At 38.5% G+C, this 23860-nt stretch overlaps 1 protein-coding gene across 7 annotated transcripts in view; it reads left to right on the top strand.

Annotated features, from left to right (window-relative positions):
* The window catches only part of agap1 (ArfGAP with GTPase domain, ankyrin repeat and PH domain 1), a 396335-nt gene that overhangs the window by 279167 nt on the left and 93308 nt on the right, over nucleotides 1-23860 (top strand). For all 7 annotated transcript variants that reach the window (XM_062959942.1, XM_062959932.1, XM_062959953.1 and 4 more), the window contains one exon: nucleotides 12047-12208. In XM_062959942.1, the coding sequence (XP_062816012.1) occupies nucleotides 12047-12208 (162 nt within the window). The remainder of the gene's footprint in view (nucleotides 1-12046; nucleotides 12209-23860) is intronic.

The following is a 23860-nucleotide window of genomic DNA, read 5'->3' as shown; positions in this document are numbered from 1 at the left end:
ATTATTATTCTCACATCTGCAGGTGTTAAGAGAGAGTGGTACTGAGAGATCTAGAGAGACCTCTTGTCTGCCCTTTTGCTCTATGCCTTTTCTCTCTTTGCTTTGGCTCGTGGTTGTTTGTTTTACATCCCAGCCATTTCTGGACATGTTTTTTTTAAAAAAAAAAAAAAAACAGAAGCAGCTGCTGGAAAACCTGCCATCCTTCTGATCTCTTCCTGGAGCCAATCTCATGCAAAGGTCATGAAATAACTGAAATCTCCCTTCCAGTCTTCTCAAAGAAAATAAAAGTTTAGATAGAAGCTTGCACATGTTCCGAGGGAGGACAAATAAAACAAAGTCAACAATGCTCTTCCTTTCATTTTCTGGACAGACAGCTGTAGTACTTTGTCATGCTGTGCTGTCTATCCCTGTCAATTTGAATATGCCCACTTTTTGGTTTTGTGATATTGATGGATATATTTTATGATGCTTTTACTCTTCGGTTTTAACTGTCTTAATTATATTGTTTTCGTTATGTGATTTTAATTTTGTATTTTGAATTCTCTGTTTTATTCTGGGCTTGGTCCTCATGTAAGCCGCCCTTACTCCCTTACACTTTATTTAACTATGATGAAATACAATGTCAGTTTCAGAGAAAATAAAATGCATTTAGTTTTAAACAAATAATTTATTAAATTAAAATAATAATGTATTTAGTTTATGAAACAAGTAAGTTACAACGAAGTTTTCAAAAGCTATTGAATAAATGAATAAATAGTGTGGTCCTCAGTCATTTTCATAAACCTCTATGCGGCTCCTAGAATCATAGAATCATAGAGGTGGATGAGACCACAAGGGCCATCTAGTCCAACCCCAATCTGCCGTGCAGGAAAAGCACAATCAAAATACCATGACAGATGGCCATCTAGCCTCAGTTTAAAAGCCTCCAATGAAGGAGATTCCACCAAACCTCAAGGCAGAGAATTCCACTGTTGTGGAACTACTCCTAGTTTCAGTATAGTTGCCCACTCTGCCCCAAGAAGTGGAAATAACTGTGAATATATATCATCTTTGGAATAAGAGCTTTATGCCATATTGCTGGACTGAAATACAAATCTTAGTATGTTCATATGGAGGGAGTTTCCCAGTTCACCAGTGACATCCTTCTGTTTGGCATATGTCCATACTAATACTATGAGTCCATAGATACCAAAGTATCCTTGTCTGAAATGTCCCTCTCCAAATTAAATGGATATTTCAACTGGAAGGTTTTTACACAGTTGCCCTTGGCTTTCTAGCCCTGAAATGGGTAGGTTTGAGAGTGTTAATTGTTCTCATGAGCAATATTTTAATGCGAGCAAAGGAATGTAAGAACCATTGTTTTACATAAGATCACAGCTCCTCTTCCCTCACTCCACCCCTATAGTTGAGACCCAGTTGTAAAGCAAATTATGGCATAGAATACCATACAGAGTCATCATGGAAAGGTAATGGCTGGTCACTCTGGCTGCTGGCTGCAAAAGTTTTAAAATACAGGGTGTTTGAAAAAGAACTCCCTAGTTTTAAGTTAAAACACATTAAAACTAGGGAGTTCTTTTTCAAACACCCTGTATTATAATTTTAAAATTTATCTTGTTTGTTTAGATCCTTGTTTTTTTTTTTTTCAATGTTGTGAATTTGTAAATTTGCTATGGTATTGTTTAACTTTTGATAATGTGTCATTATTTTTGATTTGTTTGTTTTTGGGATCCAGGCGGGTGATTATTTTGTCTTTGTTCAGTTTCTTTATGGCATTGAATGTTTCCGGTTATTTGTTTTAAACCACCTCAAGTCCTCTTGGGGAGATAAGACGGGATATAACTAAAGTTTATTATTATTATCTTCTATTATAAGAAAATCACTTAATCGTGTATTTCAACTGATTAATGAAGTTGATTGGTGTGAATGAGGTGAGCAAGTAAATGAACTAAAGCAGAATTTCACTAGAGAATTGTAAATAGAAATCTGGGTTGAAAAATGTTTGTAACTCTACATTTTAGAGAATGACGTTCTGACTCTTCCATTGCTGGCTTGTTGGAGTTTATTTAAAACTTTCATGGTGGATTTCTAAATAAATTACTTCTGACCTCTTTCCTAATCTATACCGTACAAAACTATTTGCACTTTTCTGGCCCATTACCCCTTTTAGGAGCCAACCCAGGATTTTATCAAAGTGTGCTTATTGTTTATTGGTATATGTGATTTTATTTGTTTATGATTTGTTTTTATTGTTGAGTTTTATATTGCTTGTTGCCTGAGCTTGGCCCCATGTAAGCTGCCCTGAGTCCCCTCGGGGAGATGGGGCGGGATATAAAAATATTATTATTATTATTATTATTATTATTATTATTATTATTATTATTATTATTATATGAGTTCTTTAGGTTAATACAACTGAAATATAGAGATTGGAGAAAATGGTGAAATCACAATATTGGAGACTTCAATTACTCTCTAGCCACTATTGCTTCCTACTGTTTAGACACAGCTTCAGTCTCATCTCCCAGGGGCTAGTTGCCATTATCTAGAATAGTGATTCCCAACAATTATAATCTTATCTCCCATTATTCAAAAAACCTGGGTTCCACAGTAAGAGAAACAAAAAGCTCACTTTAGAAAGAACAACTTTTGTATTCTATTATTATATGTTGTAAATTACTGTGAATTTTAACAACATGAAAAAATTGCAACAGTATTGAATACTGTTGAAGCAAAGCACCATTTCATTGATACTAAAACTTGTAGTAATACAATTTTACTTGCTTTTTATGCATTATGTTGAGTTTAAATTTTATTACTGTGGTAAATGCAACACACAATGATAATAAAAATGTCAATCCTGTTGTTGGGAATATATGTTTATTGCTATGTTTGCAAAATCTGTGTCACACCAAAGGCTGTGTCGATGCTTGAGTCCTTGTATTTGCAACTTGGTAAGGCACCAGCTTCTTTCTGCCACAGAATGCTAAGGACCTTGTAAAACAACCAGCTCCCATGGTTCCATAGCATTGAGCCATGGCAGCTAATGTAATGTCAAACTGCATTAATTCTACAGTGTAGATGCATGCCTTCTAATGCTGTGTCTCATCAGTGGTGTCTTATCACTGCCAGAGATCATGGGGAATGTCTCTAAAGGTAGGCAAATAGCAAAGGACCTGGTAACATACATGCATAATGAAGTTTTGAGGGTTGCAAGCAGCCCGAAGAATTAAGACACTAATTTCAAACTTGTTAGGATTTGGCAGTTGCTTTCCAAATCTTAAAAAGAACAATGTTCTTAAAACTGATTAGTTGGTTATATGTTGTGTGTTGGCTTATCAGTCTTTCTTTAAAGATTCGTTCTCAGGCTAGAAAACTAAAAATGCTCTCACCCATGAATTTAGTCCATATATGCTTATAGATTCTTCCTTGCCATTCATTAATAATGGGTAATTAATGTTTCACTCCTTTCCGATTTGGACTTTCTTTAATCTTGATCACAGAGCTTGGGTTGCAAGGTCGCTATGCATCTCTTACCTGGGGAATGCTACACTTCAAAGCTACTTCACGCTGAGTACAGTTAAAGGAGAAAGAGGCCTGTGTAGAGAATTTGATACAATGTGCTGTCATAGCCTTTTGTTTATTATGGCACAGGAGAAACACAGAGATGAGAGCTTCCTATAAACGGGAGAATATCCCCTGTGAAAAGCCAGACCCTATAATTTGTTGCAATTGATACTTCAGTTCATTGCAATTGATAATCCTGTGCTGATATAGGAAATAACGCACCTGGTACCTGAAATTCAGGGCAGTGACGATGCAATAAAGATTGTGTATTATTTATATATGTGTAGCCTACTACCGACTTTATTGAGATCATTGATAAAATGGCAAAGAAAATGTAAAAGAAATATCTGAATTGTTCAAAATGTAGCAGTCACTCCATTGATAGCTATGATTCATTAGCCCTGCATGCATTAGCTTTTCCAATGGAAATGAGGGAAGGGCTCCCTAGTTGAAAGATAGCCTCTAGCCCAGGCTGCAGAAGAGGAGGGATTCAGGGCAGTGATATCTATCAACTGGCTGCGGGGAAAGGATAAAAGAAGAAGAGAGAATGTGTTCGAGCCTCAGTATGCCTGTAGGCATACTTACTGCTGCAAAGGAGGACGGTATGAGTAGTTGGAAGGAAGAAGTTTAGAAATTTTTATTTTTAAAAAATACATTTTCATCCCCTGTACAAGCCAGAGTCAATAAATTACAGCCTTCTCTGTGTGGACCAAAGAGCATACATAGCCCATTTTCCTAGTCAGCAGGCATCCCTTGTACAAATAAGCCATCAGTGTTTGTGGGGAGGCCAGCGTACATGATCTAGCTCCCTTTCCACAGTATCTTAATCATAAGAAGAGAATAATGCTCCAAAACAGTACTTCATCTGGTTCTGCGCATTCTAACACCGTGGATGGATCTACACTGCCATATAATCCAGATTATCAAATCAAATAATACAGATTGCTTTGAACTGGATTATATGAGTCTACACTGCCATATAATCCAAATCATATCAGATAATCTGGATTTTATAGGCAGTTGAGATGGGGCCTGAGCCACATGAGATGTCCTAGCAGTATTCTCTACAATGAAATTCACCAAGAACAGCTCAAACTTTGAACCTATAGAGACAAGCAGGAACATCCAGAATAAACTGTCAGTCTGAGGGCCCATCTAGACAGTACCTTTATCCCAGGAGCTCCCAGTTCAAACTGGAGGGTGGCCAAACAGTGTTCCCTAAATACACGGGAGAAACAAAGGAATCGCCACAAAGAGGGGAAGTCCTCTTTCCATTCAAAAATGCAATAACAGTACTACTCTCCCATCTGTTGAAGGTGGAAGTCTGCCTTTGGGTAATCTATGTCACTTGTAGGCTTACTGTGGGATGAAAGCAACCACATCTTTTATAGCATTCTGTCATATGCTAAGTTAATTTTTACTGTGTCCCTATTACCACAAGTGAGAGGCTGAAATACACCAAGAGTATTCCACTTAGGCAGAAAAAAATTAAATGCAAAGATACAGAATGGGGGATGCCAGACTCAACAGCAGTACGTGTGAAAAAGTTCTTGTGGACAACAAGTTAAACATGAGCCAGAAATGTCATACTGTTTCTAAAACCAATGGGATTTTGGCCTGTATAAATAGGAGTATAGTGTCTAGATCCAGGGAAGTCATGCCACCCCTCTATTCTGCCTTGGTCAGACCACACCTGGAATCACACTGTGTCCAATTCTGGGCACTACAATTGAAGGGAGATGTTGACAAGCTGGAAGGTGTTCAGAGGAGGGTGACTAAAATGATCAAGGGTCTGGAGAACAAGCCCTATGAGGAGCGGCTTAAAGAGCTGGGCATGTTTAGCCAGCAAAAGAGAAGGCTGAGAGGAGACATGATGAGGGCCATGTATCAAATGTATGGGGAAGTCATAGGGAGGAGGGAGCAAGCTTGTTTTCTGCTGCCCTGCAGACTAGGACGCGGAACAATGGCTTCAAACTACAGGAAAGGAGATTCCACCTGAACATTGGGAAGAACTTCCTCACCGTGAGAGCTGTTCGGCAGTGGAACTCTCTCCCCAGACTGTGGTGGAGGCTCCTTCTTTGGAGGCTTTTAAGCAGAGGCTGGATGGCCATCTGCTTAAAAACCTCCAAAGAAGGAGTCTCCACACACTTCTTGCGTTAGGGTAGGGGTGGGCAAAATACAGCTCCAGAGCTGTGCCCCTCCGTGTCTGTTATTGTCCAAGCTGCCTGGGTTGCTCTTTTTCTGACCAGGAGGGCAATTCCTTTTTTAACATGGGTAGCATATTGTTCAACATTTTGAAAAAACACCAGCTTGCTTAATAGTCCCTGCAGCTGATGAAGTCCTCCCCCGACCCATTACATTTACCACCCCTAGCTCTTTCCAGGCTACAGTTATTATTCAGAAGGCCCCCAAAAATGACAAAAGACAAAGTACAGGTGTGCGGACTATCATGTAACATTCTCCCAAATAGAAGAGCATCTCCAAAATGAGACATTAGAAGCTACTGAAATGTTGAAATAAATCAACAGGATAGCATCCCCCTGCCTTTTACCCCACTACAGTGTCTTTTGCCTCACTGTCCCAAAACTTTTTCTGAACGTCATCTAACGTCTGTTTTTGACATTTACACTAATCTGTTGTGCCATGTTTACATTGGACTCTGTACAAGATGCTTCAAATGCACTTTATAAGAAAGAGAATCTGTCTGTTTAGCAATCCTTGCAAATGCCAGTTTGTTATCAGTAAATGTTTGGTTTCTAACTGAGATAGACATACAAATAGATGGATGGATGGACGGACGGACGGACGCACACACAAGCACACACATACCTGGGGGCATCCAAGGGGTAAAAGCATTCCACCTGTCTTTTACCCCAATATCTGATTGATGTTTTGGTGTCTGAGGACCAACAGAAATGTGTCCAGAAGTTCAGTCTAAGACAAAATAGTTTGGATTTGTTCATGCATCACTTCCATGAGCACCATACTCAGGAAAGGGATATATACAAATTAGGAAACCAAGAATTTCTGTAGAGAAGAGGATTACCGAGTATGCCATACTTCTTGGCAAGATACTTCAAAAACACATACATCTGCAAATTAATAAAAAAATTATTTTATTTACCATCTCTGTAGTAAATAGAGACACTACAATTAAGACAGCCTTGTAACTTGGCTTAAACTTCATAATGGGAAACAAACCCTGAACTACAGTTGGTTGGGTTAAAATTTGATATTTTCTGTCAGTATTCTACTGTCACCTCACTTCTGTCAAAATTAACCAAATGTTAATTTTATCTTGGATATGCTGTTCTCCTTTGTTTCACCATATGTTCTCCCTCTCCCATTTCCATGTGAATTTAGCTCAGGGTTGAAGAATATAAAACCACAGTTCACTCTTAATTCAGATGTTCCTCTGTGTGAGGATGTGTTTTTTTAAAAAAAATGGTGAATGAACATAATGTCGCTATAAATCCTAAAACTGATGACCATCATCAGAAAAGCTGCCTGTAGCTGCCATTAGAAGCTACGGAGCTAATGATGGGCTGGGCAGATAATCATAGGAAAGTTAATTGTAAGGTTTGATATTGCATCTTGTCAGCAGAGATAAGTTGTCACGTTTTCCACTTGAGCTGAAACTAAATGATTGTAAAATAAGTTATGAGTGTCCTTGGGCCTGTCTGCCAGAATGATGGCTAAGAATATATTCCTGGCCCATCAGTCTCAAGAAGCCTGTTTGATATTTATGCGAACTGAATGTTATTTTATTCCCCCTCTAGTCATGCTTGCCAGCTTCCCGAGTGAAAAGTGAAACTGCTTTTTTGACTCATCCTTCAAGTATGGAAGCTGAGATGCTGCACAGATTGTTGTTGTTATTATTACTACCATTTATATATGTTTGAGCATTGAACATTAGTGCCCGATTGGGAAGAACTAATGGCTGACACCGACTGTACAGGATGGCAGCAACCCACTCCTGCTCGGTGAAACACATCTTATGAGTTCTGGTGCTTCTGTCAAAGCTGGTTAGGTTGCAGAGTAATGAGGCACTTGTTTCTTTTTAATTTGGTGTGCCTTTTATGTTTAATAGTAGCAGCAGTGGTCATCTGTTCTCACATTCGGTAATTGATGCCAAATAAAATGTGTTATTTGTATTCAGTCAGGAATATAAAATTGCATGCAGTGGGTTGAAGCTAGAACTCATTTACAGTTTTGAAGAGGCCCTTTTTAGTTTGAAGAGTAAATACCTTGTCTGGCAGGCAGAAATGGGAAACCAGTGCATGTAAGCCTGGTATGTTTTAGTGGCCTATATTTTAAGGCAGAGAAATGCAAAGTAACCTGTATTCATAGACTACTGGAAACTAGAAATGTGTGGTGTTAATAGAGAAACAATGAAAGCTAAGTTCTGCATCCCGGATTCCCATTTCTTTTTCCAGATGAGGAGGGAAGCACATACCTCAGGCTCTCCTCGCTTAGAGCTCTCTGACCCACAAACAGTACGCTATTATCTGAAAACCATTGTACATCATAAAGACTTACTGCAGCAAGTTCATTTTTCAGGTCGGCCCTACACTTGAGAAGTTGCTGCTGTAGGATATGAGGACTGATTTGGTTTAAACACATTCCTTTACATGAATCTGCAGTTGCTGAGGAATTAAACGATTTAACACAAAGGTATATCACAAGGAGGATATAAAAAAGAGTCTGCCTGTATGAAAGCACTTCTGTTCCATTTTAGTATCAGAAAGGGTTTCTCTGTTCAATAAAAGCATATTATAATGCTGTTTTCTACATCATTTCAATTCACTTAAGGTACAGTTAATTGGAATGATACAAAGAACAGTATTATTGAATACTCTGACTGAGCACAGAACTCTTTCAGGCATTAAAAGTCAATGCGGGTCAAAAATATGATGGCAGTGCACCTTTAGTAGAAGGAGTATGCCTTCTGAATGGGGCCTGTGTCTCCGATTTTAAGCCTCTCATCTGCATAAATATATAATATGATGCATTCAATCCCAAGAATATTAAAAATTAGTACATTTATACTTTAAATAGCAAGCTAGCAGAGTGAATTCAGATTCAAACTCTGCTGATGGATCATATTGGTTCTAAAATAGAGCCCTTTATGAAAGGATTAGAAGCTACCATGCCCTTTAATATTTCCCCCATTCAGTGACTGAGCTGAGCCACAAGGAGAGGTGGGTGGTCTTCTTCTTCTTCTTCTTCTTCTTCAACATAGCTACTGTTATTTAAAAAGAACTACAGATCCCAGGATTGCATAGCATTGAGCCCTGGTCATTTAATTAGAGATGACATCCTTGAAAGAGGAGCTCCAGGTACAGCTCCTGAAGCAGCTTACCCTTTTGCTTTGACTCAACTCTGTGATGACTTGTATGATGTAAATCTTATGTGTACCCTAATTTTGGCAAAGTCATTTAGCCAAAAAGGATTAGCATTAGATTTGAGAAAATATGGTAGATTCACCACTGTAGATAGCTTCTTTAAAGTTCAGTGATCAAGGGTCTGGAGAACAAGCCCTATGAGGAGTGGCTTAAAGAGCTGGGCATGTTTAGCCTGCAGAAGAGAAGGCTGAGAGGAGACATGATGAGGGCCATGTATCAAATGTATGGAGAAGTCATTGGGAGGAGGGTGCAAGCTTGTTTTCTGCTGCCCTGGAGACTAAGACGCGGAACAATGGCTTCAAACTACAGGAAAGGAGATTCCACCTGAACACTAGGAATAACTTCCTCGCTGTTAGAGCTGTTTGATAGTGGAACAATTTGGCTCATGGGCAGGGCCGTAGCCAGAAAAAAATTCAGGGGGGGTGGTTTTGAAAATTTCGGGGGGGGGGGGTTGAACCCCTGGCACCCCCCACCCCCGCTACAAACCTGTCAATATCTGTTTGAGATAGTGCCTGGAGGGATTCTTAATATTTTGCATCTCATAGATTTAGCATGGGGATTTGGTTAACCAGTTAAAATTCATGAGTAAACTAGGGTTTTTTTTATAACCTGAAAAATTTGGGGGGGGGGGTTGAACCCCTAACCCCCCCCCCCCTCGCTACAGGCCTGCTCATGGGAGACTCTAGTTGCCATTGGTTGTGTGGTGCCTTTGACCCACAGAGCAACACCAGAGAGTTTACCTTGGAAGCCACAGCATCCAATTTTGGCTAATTCTACACGAATCTTAGTGTGAAACCAATGTTAAGGCTCAATAGGTGTTGCTTTGTTTCAGTCCAATCAAAAGTGAAATCATCACCTAGAAAATGGCAGGTATATTTCCAGATGGCGGCAGCCTTCCTTTATTCATCTGTTGCCTTAAGCTGAGTAGCACTTGCTCTCTGTTGAGCTTTGGGGACATTATGAACATGTGCAACTACTGCACATTTTCAGTAGCCCTTCAGCTAGAAATGATAAATGACAGATAAAGAAAAGGAGGATGAAAGCAAGCACTCTCGCTACAACACTTTCTGTTTTCAGCTTTCTTGTTTGAGGTCTAAATATCTGGGGATCCTGGGGGAGTTAGGGCAGAGGTCAGGGTCACGGTTCCCTTGCCCATAACCAGAACATCTCTGCTCCTACTTCAAAAACGGCAATGAGTTAATTGCCACCCTGGTGTTAAAAAAACAAGCTTTAAGAAAGAAGCCAACCCAGCTTGGAAAAGACAACAGCAAACTTCTATTTCAATGGGTCGCGTTTAGAAGACAGTAATATCTGCTAGTGCACATACCTGTCTCCCATCTAAAGTGGTTTCAGTGTTTTGGGTGCTATACCGGGAAGAATGAGACAAGAGTCATTGGCATCACATCCTCCTTTTCCCATTGTGACCCACAAATCTCCTTTTTAGAGAAGTGAACACTAATGTCAAAAATAGTTTTGTATGTTTTAATGTGGAATGGACAAAGTGTGGATCATTCCACCACCCCCATTTTAAAATAAATCCTGTGGAAATCATCTCAGACAGGCCCCAAGCGTGGCAAATTCAATTATTTTACACCCCTTAACCTGTCCCAAAGCTTTCCAGACTTGGGGACAGTGGCCACAAATCAATGAAAAATAAAGTAAGTGAAACAGGCTGATGAACCCTGCAGAGATCCTGGAGTAAATCTTGGTTCCCACTCCTGGCACATTTGTTCACAACAGAGGGATGTTTTGCTGTCTTAGCATAGTGTTGTTAGGGTCTCTCTCAACCTTGCTTACTTAGAGTATTCATGCCAGTGAGAAAGGATATGATCCAAAAGTCAGTTCAGAGGAATAAAAAATGAGATGATGACTAGTTGGAATGCTTTGAATGACAATAATTTTTTGTTGTGTGCCTTCCAAGTAGTTTTGTACTTACAGCAAATCTATCACACAATTTTCCTCGCAAGAGTTGTTCAGAGGGGAAGAACAATAGTAGGGATGAGCACGTTCACACAACAGCTTCTGTGTTCAGGTATTGTCAGCAAACATAGTAGAATGGTTCCAGCATTGGATTCAGACTCTGGAAAACCAGGGCTTGAATCCTTGCTCAATAGGGCCTTCTCAGTGGTAGCCCCTCGGCTGTGGAAGTCCCTCTCCAGCAACATCAGACTGGCCCCATCCCTCCTAGTCTTCAGGAAAAAGCTAAAGACCTGGCTTTGTAAACAGGTGTTTGGAGAGTAGGGAAATACGGAATTTAACCTCAATAGCAGTTTGAATAACGACTATGGGAAAACCAAGAAGTATGGAAATAAGACTCGGCACATTGTATGTTTTTAGATGGACATAACTTGAAGGCACATAACAACAATAACAACAACTAGTGTTGGTGAGAGAATCAATCTTCAAGTCCACTGAATACTGTTGTTTGTCCATGGGTATTTATTTATTCTAATTTTATTTAATTAAATTGTGTTTAAATAGTGTAACGTATTTTAAGTGTGCTTTCTTAATATAATTATGTATTCATTTTTCTGTGCCTTTTTATTTTAACTTGTGAGCTTCCTTGGGTCATAATTTTGGAAGAAATATGAGAGAGAGAGAGAAAGAAAATTAATTGGTGAGCAAAATAAATTAGAGAAGCATTTACTTCCTGCATCTGAAGTCACAATCAGTAACACAACTTGAAAAAGTATTAAAACCATTCAAGGCACCACAATTATGCAGCCAGTTTAATATTTTGGATTGACAGTTCAATTTTTGATTAGTTGTTTGATATTTTTAAAATTGGACAAAAGCAAAGCAATGAACCCTAAGGCTCAAATGCCTGAGTTAAGACCTGTGCTTTCACTTAGAGTATGGCCAGTGTATACACCAGTTGAGAACATTTTATAACTAGTATTAGGGTTAGTATAGATTGATATTGAATCAGGGACCTACATGGCAAATCATGCAGAATTTCTAGGTGAAGAATTAAGATTCATCTGAACAATTTTAAATTGAATGTTTTGTCTAATGCCACACTGCTCTTTCTAATTTGTTATTTTTAATTCCCTTGCATCTCCCCCCCCCTTTTACAGACACCGGCTTGGGAGATTCTGTGTGTTCGAGCCCAAGTATATCTAGTACTACAAGTCCAAAACTGGACCCTCCTCCTTCTCCCCATGCAAACCGAAAAAAACATCGCAGGAAGAAAAGCACAAGCAATTTTAAAGCTGATGGTATCTCAGGCACTGCAGAAGGTATTTTTTCCTTTTATTTTGGGCAAAAAAATCCATATTCCAGAGTACTCAATTGTTTTTAAGTGGATTTAAGTTTCAGTTTTTCCCAGGTTTTTACGGTATTTTGTTGTTTGTATGCTTTTATGATGTGGGACAATATCAACACTCTTCTACACAATTTCTCAGGGACATACCCAGCTTCTAAATACAGTAGATTGCTCTCATTTGTGATTTCATTAATTTAGGCTGCAGTCCTATGTTGACTTAATATTGAAATAAGATTTATGGTACAGTTGAAAGCATCATTCCAAGGAATACATACTAAGTATTTTTCCTCTGTACAAAAGCTTAAGTCTATATGTATGACTATAATGAACTTTACTCATATTACTATTGACATTTTATAAATTAGTCAATAGTTTATCAATAGTGAATGGGAACCAATCTTTATATATGCAATATATACAAAATGTAAGCTGTGTTCTATTCGACTTGAGCGTGGTCACTTGTACAGATAGATAGTTTTGCTGCTAGTGATGGTGAGTGAAATTGTAATGTTGCATTTTGGCCGTTGTAGTCTCAACTGAAGGGTCGGGCAGATTAATGCATTCTGCTGCATTCTACCAGAGCTTCAGTTTCAAATTTGTTTCAAGCCAAATTTATTATATTTTATGACATAAAGTGAAACATGTACATACATATAAATGGATGTGTGCCTGCACTTGACTCTAAATGCTATAATTATTCCCTCTTCCTTTCAAGAATAGCATGAAGACAGAGTATCTTCCCTATTCCATACATAGTTGCTATAGCCAATTTGTCACTTGATGTCCAACTTATAAAGTATATTGTGATTACATAAATATAATATTCCATATCTAATAATGGCTACAGTAGCTTTTGTAAAAGAGGAAATCTTGCTATTTGATCATTCCAGAGACCTACCAATAATGCATGTGATTGTTTCATTTTCCATTCAAAAGATATGCCACCAGGATTTATTTTTGTTTGTTTGTATAGAGTGTATCTTGACTGTGCTTAAGGCAACTTAGAACAAAAAACAGTGTTGTCAAGCTGTGGAAACTCTCAACTCACAAGCAAAGCACACCAATGCTGTGAAAAATTCAAAATGTTTTAAAAGTAATAATTGCAGCAGTGCTTAATAGAATAGAAGTAATACTACAGTTGTATCAACAAAAGTCCTTATCTTCCTCCTTCTAATATTTGAAGTCTTTCAATTAACAGCTTCAGGATAATAGTGGAAGAAGTCCTATTCCTTATTATTGCCTTAATCTCCTATATTTCGGGGACTCAAATAATGGTAGATGTTGAAGGCTGAGGAAATAATATTCTCCAAGATCTCAGGCTGTGAAGGGCAAATTCAGAAGCCCTTACAGTTGAGCCTGAAAGTTGTTTAACTGACACTATTCCAGATCTTTTCCCTGTGCATAGATGGGATTCTCCTGAAGGGGGAGAGGAGAACAAGCCAGTCTCCTTCGATCTCTTTTCTTTCAGAAGACAAAACAATTCTCTTGCCCTATTCTGTTCTCCTAATCAATTTTACAGTGAAGCCACTAAACTTTCAGCACTTAATGTAATTCTCACTAGATGCATTGAGTGATGTAGTTTTGTATAACTGAAATAAAATAATATACATAATCCTGCATTACTTTCGACCCCACTGTGTAACTTCAGGTCAATATCACACAGTCAGAGTGACACTTTTTGTGTGTCAAATAATTTACCATCATCAGCCCAGACTTCACATGCCTCAAATAACCTGTTCTTATACATTATCCTTTCTTCTCCTCGTCTCCTTCAAGATATGTTTTTTAAAATCCAGAAAGTACAATAAAATACATTTATTCCATATTATAAATTATATCCAAATTAAACAAACACCCAAAATCATTACATTGTCATTGTTGTTACTTAGAGTACTTTGATACGGAGGCTGTGATTCCTTTTTCTTTTTTAATATACAAAAAAAATGGAGAAATGAAGAAGCAGATGGGTTGTTGCAACATAGCAGTTCTAAATTTGAAGAGCTCACAAACTTTTTGCTGAACTATCCCAACACCTTATAATTTCTCAACAAAACTATGGTCAGTTAAGTAGCTGTGGTCTCATAATCCCAAGAGCAGCGCTACCATTCAGCTGAGTGAGATGTCTCTCTCAAACAGCAGATGTTAGAGATGAGAGGTAGCAGTAAGTCTCTGGAAGACAGAGTTGTGTATGCCAATTATACCCTATACCTAACCAATTGTCCTGAAATATAGTGGAGAATGCTATTCTATGGCCTCTTTAGAAATAAGATTCAGCTTTGAGTCCAAACAAGCTCCCATACATAAAATAGAGGGGAGATAGAATGCCTCAGGCAGCACAATGTTGGAGGCAAACTTGTTTAGTGCCCTTTACTAAGGAAGAGAAAGTATATTTTGCCTCTCTGAAGGCTATCACTTATTCAGTGTATACGCTGTCCCTCCCCACCCATATTAAGCAACTGTTCCATTGAATATCAGCTGCTTTGTCCACTGTGACATGCAGAGGCGGAATATTACTGTACCTTTAGAAGCAGGAGGGCAGAAATTAATAAAAATCTAAACTGAATTCCCAGAGATACACTTTTAAGTAAGGCACAAAGGTCATGGGTTGGGAAACCTTCAGCATCAGTTGTCGCAGCCTATCTGACATAAAAGGATTGCTGTTGAAAGGCTGTTATGTTGATACTGAGGAGCTGAAGACAAGGGAGGAGAAACTCATCTATTGTTTTAACTCACTTCATTGCAGACTAAATACGTTGAAAGCTTTCTTCTGCTCTTTCAGTTCTTGTTAACTTTAGGGTCAGAAGAGGCTGCCAGTCACGCCTTCCCAGTTGGAAGGAAGAGTGACATGGTAGCCAACAGGAAAAACCGATTCTCAGAAGGACAAGCACTGTGATGAAGTGGTTTATATTGCACACACTTGCATAAATGGGAATCTTGAAGCAGAAGCCTGTAAAATAAAAATTAAGCTCTTTGTATCTGTTGAAAATCAGCAAGTATGTAAGAGTATAAGGATTAATATCAATATTAGGTGCATTCGATTTTTCTTTCGTTTCTTTTCTTTTCTTTTCTTTTTGTTGCTACTGTAAGAAAGCATACATAACATTTGCAAACATTGTGGCGATGATTTCCTTTCTATTGTTGAGAAATGTCAATGAAGGATATTGCTAACAGTTATCGGTTGGGGAGAAGAGCTGTTATTGGGTGCAGATGTTTCAGATGTGATAATGTTTCAGTTGCAGCAACAAAGTCAAAAAGGCCTAATTTCTGATTTCTCATTAGCTGCTACTAGAGAATCTCTCTAAATTTGTGGATTTAATATATAAGTTATTTACTCTGGGAAAGGCCAGGCATGTGCAGCACAGTCATTTTGCAATAAGGGCCACTGTGCAAATCTGATAATGGTTTTATTTCTGTAGTAGTCTGAATGCAAGCAAACCCATACAACAATACAGTACTGGAGGTCAGTCCTCCTTTAGTAGAATTGGTGGATCGACAGAACTCCTTAGTCTGATGGCCTCTGGTGTTTGGGGGGGGGGTGTATCCATGCTAGATTGTTCCTGATGGTAGAGGCATGATACATTCCTCCCTCCCACTTCTACAGTGTCAGAGCTGCTGCATCCAACTGTGCACAGACTGCCTTTGTATTCATTTCATTTGCTTTTTCGGTGCATTTGAGCTTTAATTTGTAGAGGTAGCGTTAGGTGAAAAATTATTTCAGAATCTCATAGATTCAGCTGTTCACGTTTGTCTAAGATTGCAAAGAGAGAGTTAAAACATTCACCTACAAAAAAAACCCCTTTGCATTACAGTCCTTCATTTTGGAGCAGGGAACAGATTCAGTGCCATACTTTTTTATCATTCACCTGTTGCTATCATGTTGTTACTGTGCTGTATCTCATAAAAATGGACCATGTCTTATATGATTAGTTAGTAACTTGCTTTAACAAATCTTTGCTTTTCATGTAGTCCAAAAAATGAATTTGTGAAAAGGTAAATTTTACAAAGGACAGGTGCCTTTATTGTTAGCATCTGAAAAAATAACTCCAATATGCTTTGCCTTAATTATGGAACATATAGCAAACTGTATGCTTTCTGTTTCTGCCCTGAACAGTAGATACTTTATTTTTTAAAAAGAGATTTTCATATCTGGTGTAGTGAAGGCATAGTAAGTTTTTTAAAACTATGTGTGTGCATGCAAATGAGTTTCCAAGTCACTTGTCAATTTATGGTAGCCCATTAATTTCTTAGGTCTTTTTTAGGCAAGGAGGTGGCTTTACTGGTACCTTCCTCTGAAATATAGCCTACTGCACCAGTGATTCATTGGCAGTCTTGCATCCAAGACTTACCAAAGCCAACCCTGATTAGCCCGCAAGATCAAATGGCATCTGCTGCCAGTCATTTTTATGGCCAACTTTGGGGGACTTGCCAAAATAACTACATGTGATCCTGCATAGCCCCTCACCCCCTTGTACAGAGGGATTTCCAAAGTACCAGAGATCAGGATGGTAAGTGGTGATGACCATGTCTGGTTCTTTTAGGGTACATTGAGTATAATGCAGTAGGTTGCAGAAAGGACCCCTCTGGGGTCCCAGCAAAACTACCTGTTGCATCCTGCTTTGCTAATGGAAGATAACTGGATATTTCTTCATGTACCACTCCACAGCCTCGCACAGCTGAAATTCCTTTGTTGAGGTGGTGGCAAAATCAGGGCCGTAGCCAGAAAAAAATTGAAGGCGGGGGGGTGAAACTTTTTTTTAGTGAATCATGAAGAGTAGTTCCATAGCACAAAATAATTTAGAAATCAGGCTCCATCGATAAACTTCAGTGAACACTCATGGGGATTTGGTTAACCAGTTAAAAATCATGAGTAAGCTAGGTTTTTTTTAAGACCTGAAAATTTAGGGAGGGGGGTTAAACCCCTAACCCCCCCCCCCTCCCCTTGGCCTCATCCCTGGGTGACATAACTTCAGAGGTAGGTTTGGAAGGCACGCCCAATCATTGCAATGGTACAATTGCTGTAAGAGTGATTTTGTGTCATTACGATGTCATAACTCTGGTTTACAACATCATATGCCAGTGAGTGATATTCCAATTGACCTTTTCTTTAAAGGTGCTGATTGTCAGCCTCTGTCACCAAGAACATCTGCATCAGGTTGGACAACGTGCTGCTCTCCAAATGTTGAATTCTCACTCCTTAGCCAGATTAGTGTAGAGTGCTGGCATTTGCTGCCCAACTACATCTGGAGGGGCATGCTGTGCCCACCCCTGTGTTGCATAGTCTGTATCTCCTTTCATATTTGGGGATGCTTGGCTAGCTAGCTTTTACACTGCTTGTTGCATTCATAATCCGGACTGTCAGCTCCTTCCCTTTTCCTATCAGAGGGCAGGCTTGCTTATAAGAGCCATATGCTAAATACTGTGAAAGAAATAAAATAATAAAAACATAACTTCAATGGTTGTTGAGTTTACTAGTTTCCTGTCCTTCCCAAAGTAATGATTCTATTTATTTTTTTATTATTTCTTTTCTAAGTAGAAAATTGGCCTTTTGCCTGCGAGGTAATAGGTTTTCACTTTGTAGCAAGGCTTATCAGATGATTGATTTAATGGCAAAGAATCAGTTGATAGAAAAATAGTGAGCATAGTTTAATTCCATTTAATTTTTAAGAAAGCAAGCAAATGAAATTGAGTTTCTCTTAAGCTGATTCAAGCTGATTTCTGTTTTTTCTCCAATGTGCCTTTCTAGTTGCCACACAGTGATGTGATCATTATCTGTCACCTCGTCGCCTTGCTGCCTCAATACGCAGGGTTTTTTTTTTAAAGGAACCCAAGAAGCTTGTGAAGTATGACTTCCTATCCCAAGACTCATTGCCTGTGATTCGTACCGCTTGACAGTAATGATCTTATTACAGTACTCTGGACCTTGAAGAGATTTCATGAGGAGAGTGAAAGGACGTGCCTCCATGTAATCAAGTGGCGCTGAATATTCCACGCGTTTTTGATCACATACTGATTGGGCACAGTTTTAGCCCATCTTCTAGTCAATTATGCATGGCCCCTTGTGCTCTTGTGATAGTCAGAAACATTGATAGCGGTTGTCTGGGTTTTGGCAGCCAGCCAACGGTTTGAAGTGCCTTACGCATAGTCATTCCGGGATAAGTGCTTTTTAGTTGGAATTGATTACCTTTCTTTGGGTTTTTGCTTAATAGCAAAACTGCATTGGAGAGGGCTTCAGGTGAAAAATGGACATATTAGCCATTTAGCGTATCTGAACTCCTAGTCAATTTTTTTAGCTTTCCCTTCTTTTGACCTAATTTATATTTAATGATGTAATGTTTAATAATATTTAAGATCATTCTTTTCGGTTGCTGCCAAACATACAGGTAGAACATTAGATGACCAGTTTGTAGGCCTAACAAAGTAACCCATTACTAGTTTCAAGGTATAAAAGGACTTGCTCATACCTTCTGAAATAACCATTTAATTTCCAGATCCTACAAATAATAGGATTGGCAATGCTTACTTTAGAGTTGACCTGATGTTCTCATAGGGGAATTTTGTTCACTTAAATAATTATCTGTCCTTGGTACTAGACACAATAAAATCAGAATAGATTCTCTATTGAGAAGCTGAGCTTTATATTTCCAAAATAATTTAATAACAGAGTAGTAGAACCATAGCAAGACACGTTTTAAATAAATGGAACTACCTCAGAGGGAATCTGTATCAGAATATGGGACATGGGACAACTGACTGTCAGAGCAATGATCCATAGTTCAGTTTTCATATGTGGGGTTTTCCTGGGATTTTATGTCAATGTTTGTTTTATGGAGGCATTGAATGTTTGCTGTTGTATGTTGGAATCTGCCCTGAGTCCCCTTCAGGAGATAGGGTGGAATACAAATAAATTTATTATTATTATTATTATTATTATTATTATTATTATTATTATTATTATTATTATTATTATTATTGTATGACACAGCAAACAAGATAGACATGCTGGATTTCGTATCACAAAATCACAAGTCGAACACTTCCCAAGTGTCTAGGACTGTGTGATGTATTTTCGGATGATGCGTGCAGATCTCAGCAGGGTGGCCTTTTGCAGTTGGCAGATAGTGATTTTGTCAATGTCTATTGTTTCCAAATGCCAGCTAAGATCTTTTGGCACGGCACCCAGTGTGCCCATCGCCACCGGGACCACCTGCACTGGTTTCTGCCAGAGTCTTTGCAGTTCAATCTTGAGGTCCTGATAGCGGCTGAGTTTTTCCTGTTGTTTTTCGTCAATGCGACTGTCACCTGGGATGGCGACATCAATGATCCAAACCTTTTTCTTTTCCACAACTGTGATGTCTGGTGTGTTGTGTTCCAGAACTTTGTCAGTCTGGATTCGGAAGTCCCACAGTATCTTTGCGTGCTCATTTTCCAATACTTTTGCAGGTTTGTGATCCCACCAGTTCTTTTCTGCTGGGAGGTGGCACTTGAGGCATAAGTTCCAATGAATCATTTGGGCCACATAGTTGTGCCTCTGTTTGTAGTCTGTCTATGCAATTTTCTTACAGCAGCTGAGGATATGATCAATGGTTTCGTCAGTTTCCTTGCACAGTCTGCATTTTGGGTCATCAGCTGATTTTTCGATCTTGGCCTTAATTGCATTTGTTCTGATGGCTTGCTCCTGGGCTGCAAGGATCAGGCCTTCTGTCTCCTTCTTCAGGGTCCCATTCGTGAGCCAGAGCCAGGTCTTCTCCTTGTCAGCTTTTCCTTCAATTATTTTTATTATTATTATTATTATTATTATTATTATTATTATTATATTTCCCATTTATTTAGTGTTGTGTTGCATGTCAACATTTAGTTACAGGTATGACTATTTCTGATGTAAGTATCAAATTTCACTGGTGATTATGATAGTCAATTCTGTTTTTCAATGTATATGTGATCAGTCTGTAGCAGCTGGTATTTTGAACCAGTATTTAAGGATGATGGATTGGTAAACTGCAAATGAATCTAGACAGGAATGACAATTGTGATGTTATGACCCTTCAAAGATCAAGGAAACTTCTTGGGGGATTTATCAGGCATTTATCCTATATATCAGTAGTAGCAGTAGTTGTGACCATAGAACACACACAAAAGTCAGTGATCACTGAAACCCATTGTGGGGAGCAAAGAAGTTACCTTAGTCATTTCTAGTCACTTCTAAGATTGGAGTGCTACTTTTTGAAGCTTCTTTGAAAACAACTATTAAGTCAAACTTCTGTCATAGTGGTGTGGATCTCTCTTTAAATCAGAGGTAGAAATCTAGTGTCCTTTCCAGATGTTTTTGGACTAAAGTTCACATTGGCAAGTGATGAGAAGTGCTGGGACATGTAATCAAACAGTATCTGAAGGGCTGCATGACTCCCAACTGCACCTCTTCTGCTGTCCACGTAAGGCCGTGGTTCTCAGCCTGTGGGTCTCCAGATGTTTTGGCCTTCAGCTCCCAGAAATCTTAACAGCTGGTAAACTGACTGAGATTTCTGGGAGTTGTAGGCCAAAAAACCTGGGGACCCACAGGTGGAGAACCACTGATATAAGCTGTTTTTTTTTTCCAAGGAAATTAAGCAGATCAATACACCACTTGTTTTAATATGTTTACATGTACACACATCACCCAGTATTGTATATTATAATAAGTATTTTTACATGCTCTTTTTAATTCTCTCTGTTTTAGAAATACTGCTTAGCACCAAGGAATAAAATATTGCTTATTGTATTAGTTACTGACTGACTGAACAAAGGAGCCCCATAGTAAGCAACAATTCAGTGAAAATAGCAAATAAAAATCAAAAGAAAATTCTGTTTTATAAGATTTAAAACCTTTTAATAGGTCAAATTCATGTTCAGCTAGGCGAGTGTTAAAATATTTTGGTGTGCTTGCTTGCTTGGATTATATCCCACCTTCCTCCTGATATGGGACTCAAGGCAGCTAACAACATAAATTAAAATAAAGTAGTTAAATAATATATGGTACATTTAAAAATAACATTAAACAATCCATTCAGTGAAAACATAAATTTAAAAACATTTTAAAAACCACACATAGTTCATATTACATATACAAATAGCCACTGCACATCCTTCTACTTCAACTAGCTTGGGAGTTGTATTACTATTAATTATGTTATAATGTTAGGACCTTTATAAATATCTGCTTCCATAAATTACACAAGATTTTTTGTCTATGTTAGGAAAAAGAAGCTCTCCACAATAGGAAGGGACAGGAACCTCAATTTCACTTGTTCATCCTTTATTCATTAATCCCCCATTTCTCCTCCCAAGCTGTTCCAAAGCATCTTCTAGCACTTTGGAGCACCTCTCTGTGAGGTGTATAGGCTGAACACAAAAGCAGATATGTTGTTCACACCCCTCTCTCTGAATGCAAGTCTGGATACAACATCTGAAATTAATTTTAAGTGTCTACTGGAAATTAGGATTAGCCTACACTAGCTTTACCTAGCTTTTTCCAGCAGTTTGGATTTTTCTGTCTTAGTTTCTCCTGACTAGGTAATCTATGGTTATTCAGATCATCTCAGCTTTCCCTCTGGATATTCCTGGTCTAAAAGACCCATGAAATATATGAGGTTGCCATAAGTCAACAGGAAATTTGAAGGTACATGTGACACACATTAGAAGAAGAAAAACAATTATCTGAATAGTAGGAAACAGTAGTGGATATCCATTCTTTCAAGTCAATAAAGTGGATGGCTCAAGATATATTTATACTACTCATAGGGTCTAATGTAAAGGCTAACCATTTTAGAACTATGGCTGGACCATCCCTGCCATTAGGTAGATGGAGAAATTGACTCCAGGAGGAGAAACGTTATTCCACATGAACCCCTTCAATTCTGTTAGAGAGCTGCACATGCTGCACATCCTGACTGTGTCCACTAAGAAATCCTGCTGTCTACATACAGATAGAGTGAAGGCTGGGGTGTTGTGTGGTTTCAGGACTGTAAGTTCTAACAGCAGTTTCTCCTGTCATTTCACACACATCTGTGGCTGGCATCCTCTGAAGATGCCAGCCACAGACAAAATGTCAGGAGAAAATGCTGCTAGAACATGGCCATACAACCCGGAAATCACACAACACCCCAGTGATTCTGGTTGTGAAATCCTTTGACAAAACAGAGTGAAGGCTGCTGTCCTATCACTGTGATTGAAATAAGATTCAACCTGGAGTGGGGAGAGATGTCTTTCAGTACAGAAAGTAAAATGTCTTGCTCTGGTTGTGAGCCACTCTATTTAAGTGAAATGTAAGCTTTTTCTGTTTCTTTCAAAAACATATTGGTATTTCAGAAACTATGAAAAGCTTTTCTATCCCATAAAGAGATTTGTGAGTCTTCAACTGAAATAATCTAAGGAAAAATGATGTGCCCTTAGGGGTTTTTTCCTTGTGAATGGCTGTCTTCCACACTTTTCAGAGCATATCGAAACAACCAAATGGCTGCTTCAGGTGGGCAGCCCATAAATATGAAGCTCTGTTCATTTCGACTTTTGAATTTATAATATTTCACAAGAATCTGCTTCCTTCTCTCTTCCTGATGGAAATTGGGTTTTGTAACACACAGGCAGGAGATATAACATCACATCACAACATAACAAACTACCTTGACAGGTCAGTATGATGCTGCAATTCTGCTTTTGCCAACCAGGAAATCTATAAACTATCCTGACCCTTTGGAAATCATTAATGCCCTGGTAGGTATTGATTATTTCATTTCTGTGCTACAAGGAGCACTGCAGCAAGCTGCAACATGTAGTTTTTTATGGTATTCCCCCTATTTCTTTGCACATTCTCCCTCCCTCCAGCAGAAAATCCATTGTGTGAATTGATCTAGGGATCAGCCTTGATAAAATACCAGTATTCAACCCTCACAACATCATAGCTGTATTGTTAGCGGTTCTTGATTATTTGGATGCTCTGGCAGAAGCTGCCACATCTGAGTTGGAGGTGTAGGGAGATTAAATGGTGTCTGTCTAATCATTCGTCATACAAATAACAGTGCCAGTAGAGTGAAATACTATAAATCATTTTCCCCATGATTGAAACCTTTTATCAGTTGTGTCAGTTTCATTATTCAATAAGCGATTAGTAATAGCCATTGTCATTTAGTCATTTAGTAGTTAACAACTTACACCTTTCAGTAACAAAAAGATGTTTTGACGCTAGTTTCAGATATAAAGGGGGATTTTAATATCAGATGAAGTGCAGACAAACTTGTTTGTCAATTGTTTCGTGCTTGTGTACTGTTTAAGAAATCCAAGAACATTGGTTTTCTGTTATGCAAAGCACTTTATGTTTGATACAATCGGTTCTTTTAATTCAACAATTTTCCCTTTTAACTTTACTCCTCTTGGCCTAAAACCTGTAAATGCTGGGTAGGTTTTGCTGGCTCTAAAGTAGTAGCTACTCCAATTTTAGAAGTTAATCTTGTTTCTTACTTATTTTTGCAAATTCAGAAAGTAAGACTTAATACAGGTTACACTACTTCAGTGGGTCTTTTTTCATGGCCTGATATTTTAACAGTATTTTTAGCACCGTTGTTACTACTTTAGGAAATGTTTAGGCAATGCTTATTTA

The sequence above is a fragment of the Anolis carolinensis genome, chromosome 1 (assembly GCF_035594765.1).
Source record: "Anolis carolinensis isolate JA03-04 chromosome 1, rAnoCar3.1.pri, whole genome shotgun sequence".
In the NCBI taxonomy this organism is placed as follows: domain Eukaryota; kingdom Metazoa; phylum Chordata; class Lepidosauria; order Squamata; family Dactyloidae; genus Anolis; species Anolis carolinensis.
Note: the sequence above shows the minus strand (reverse complement) of the source record. Positions and strands in the feature narration are given on the sequence as shown.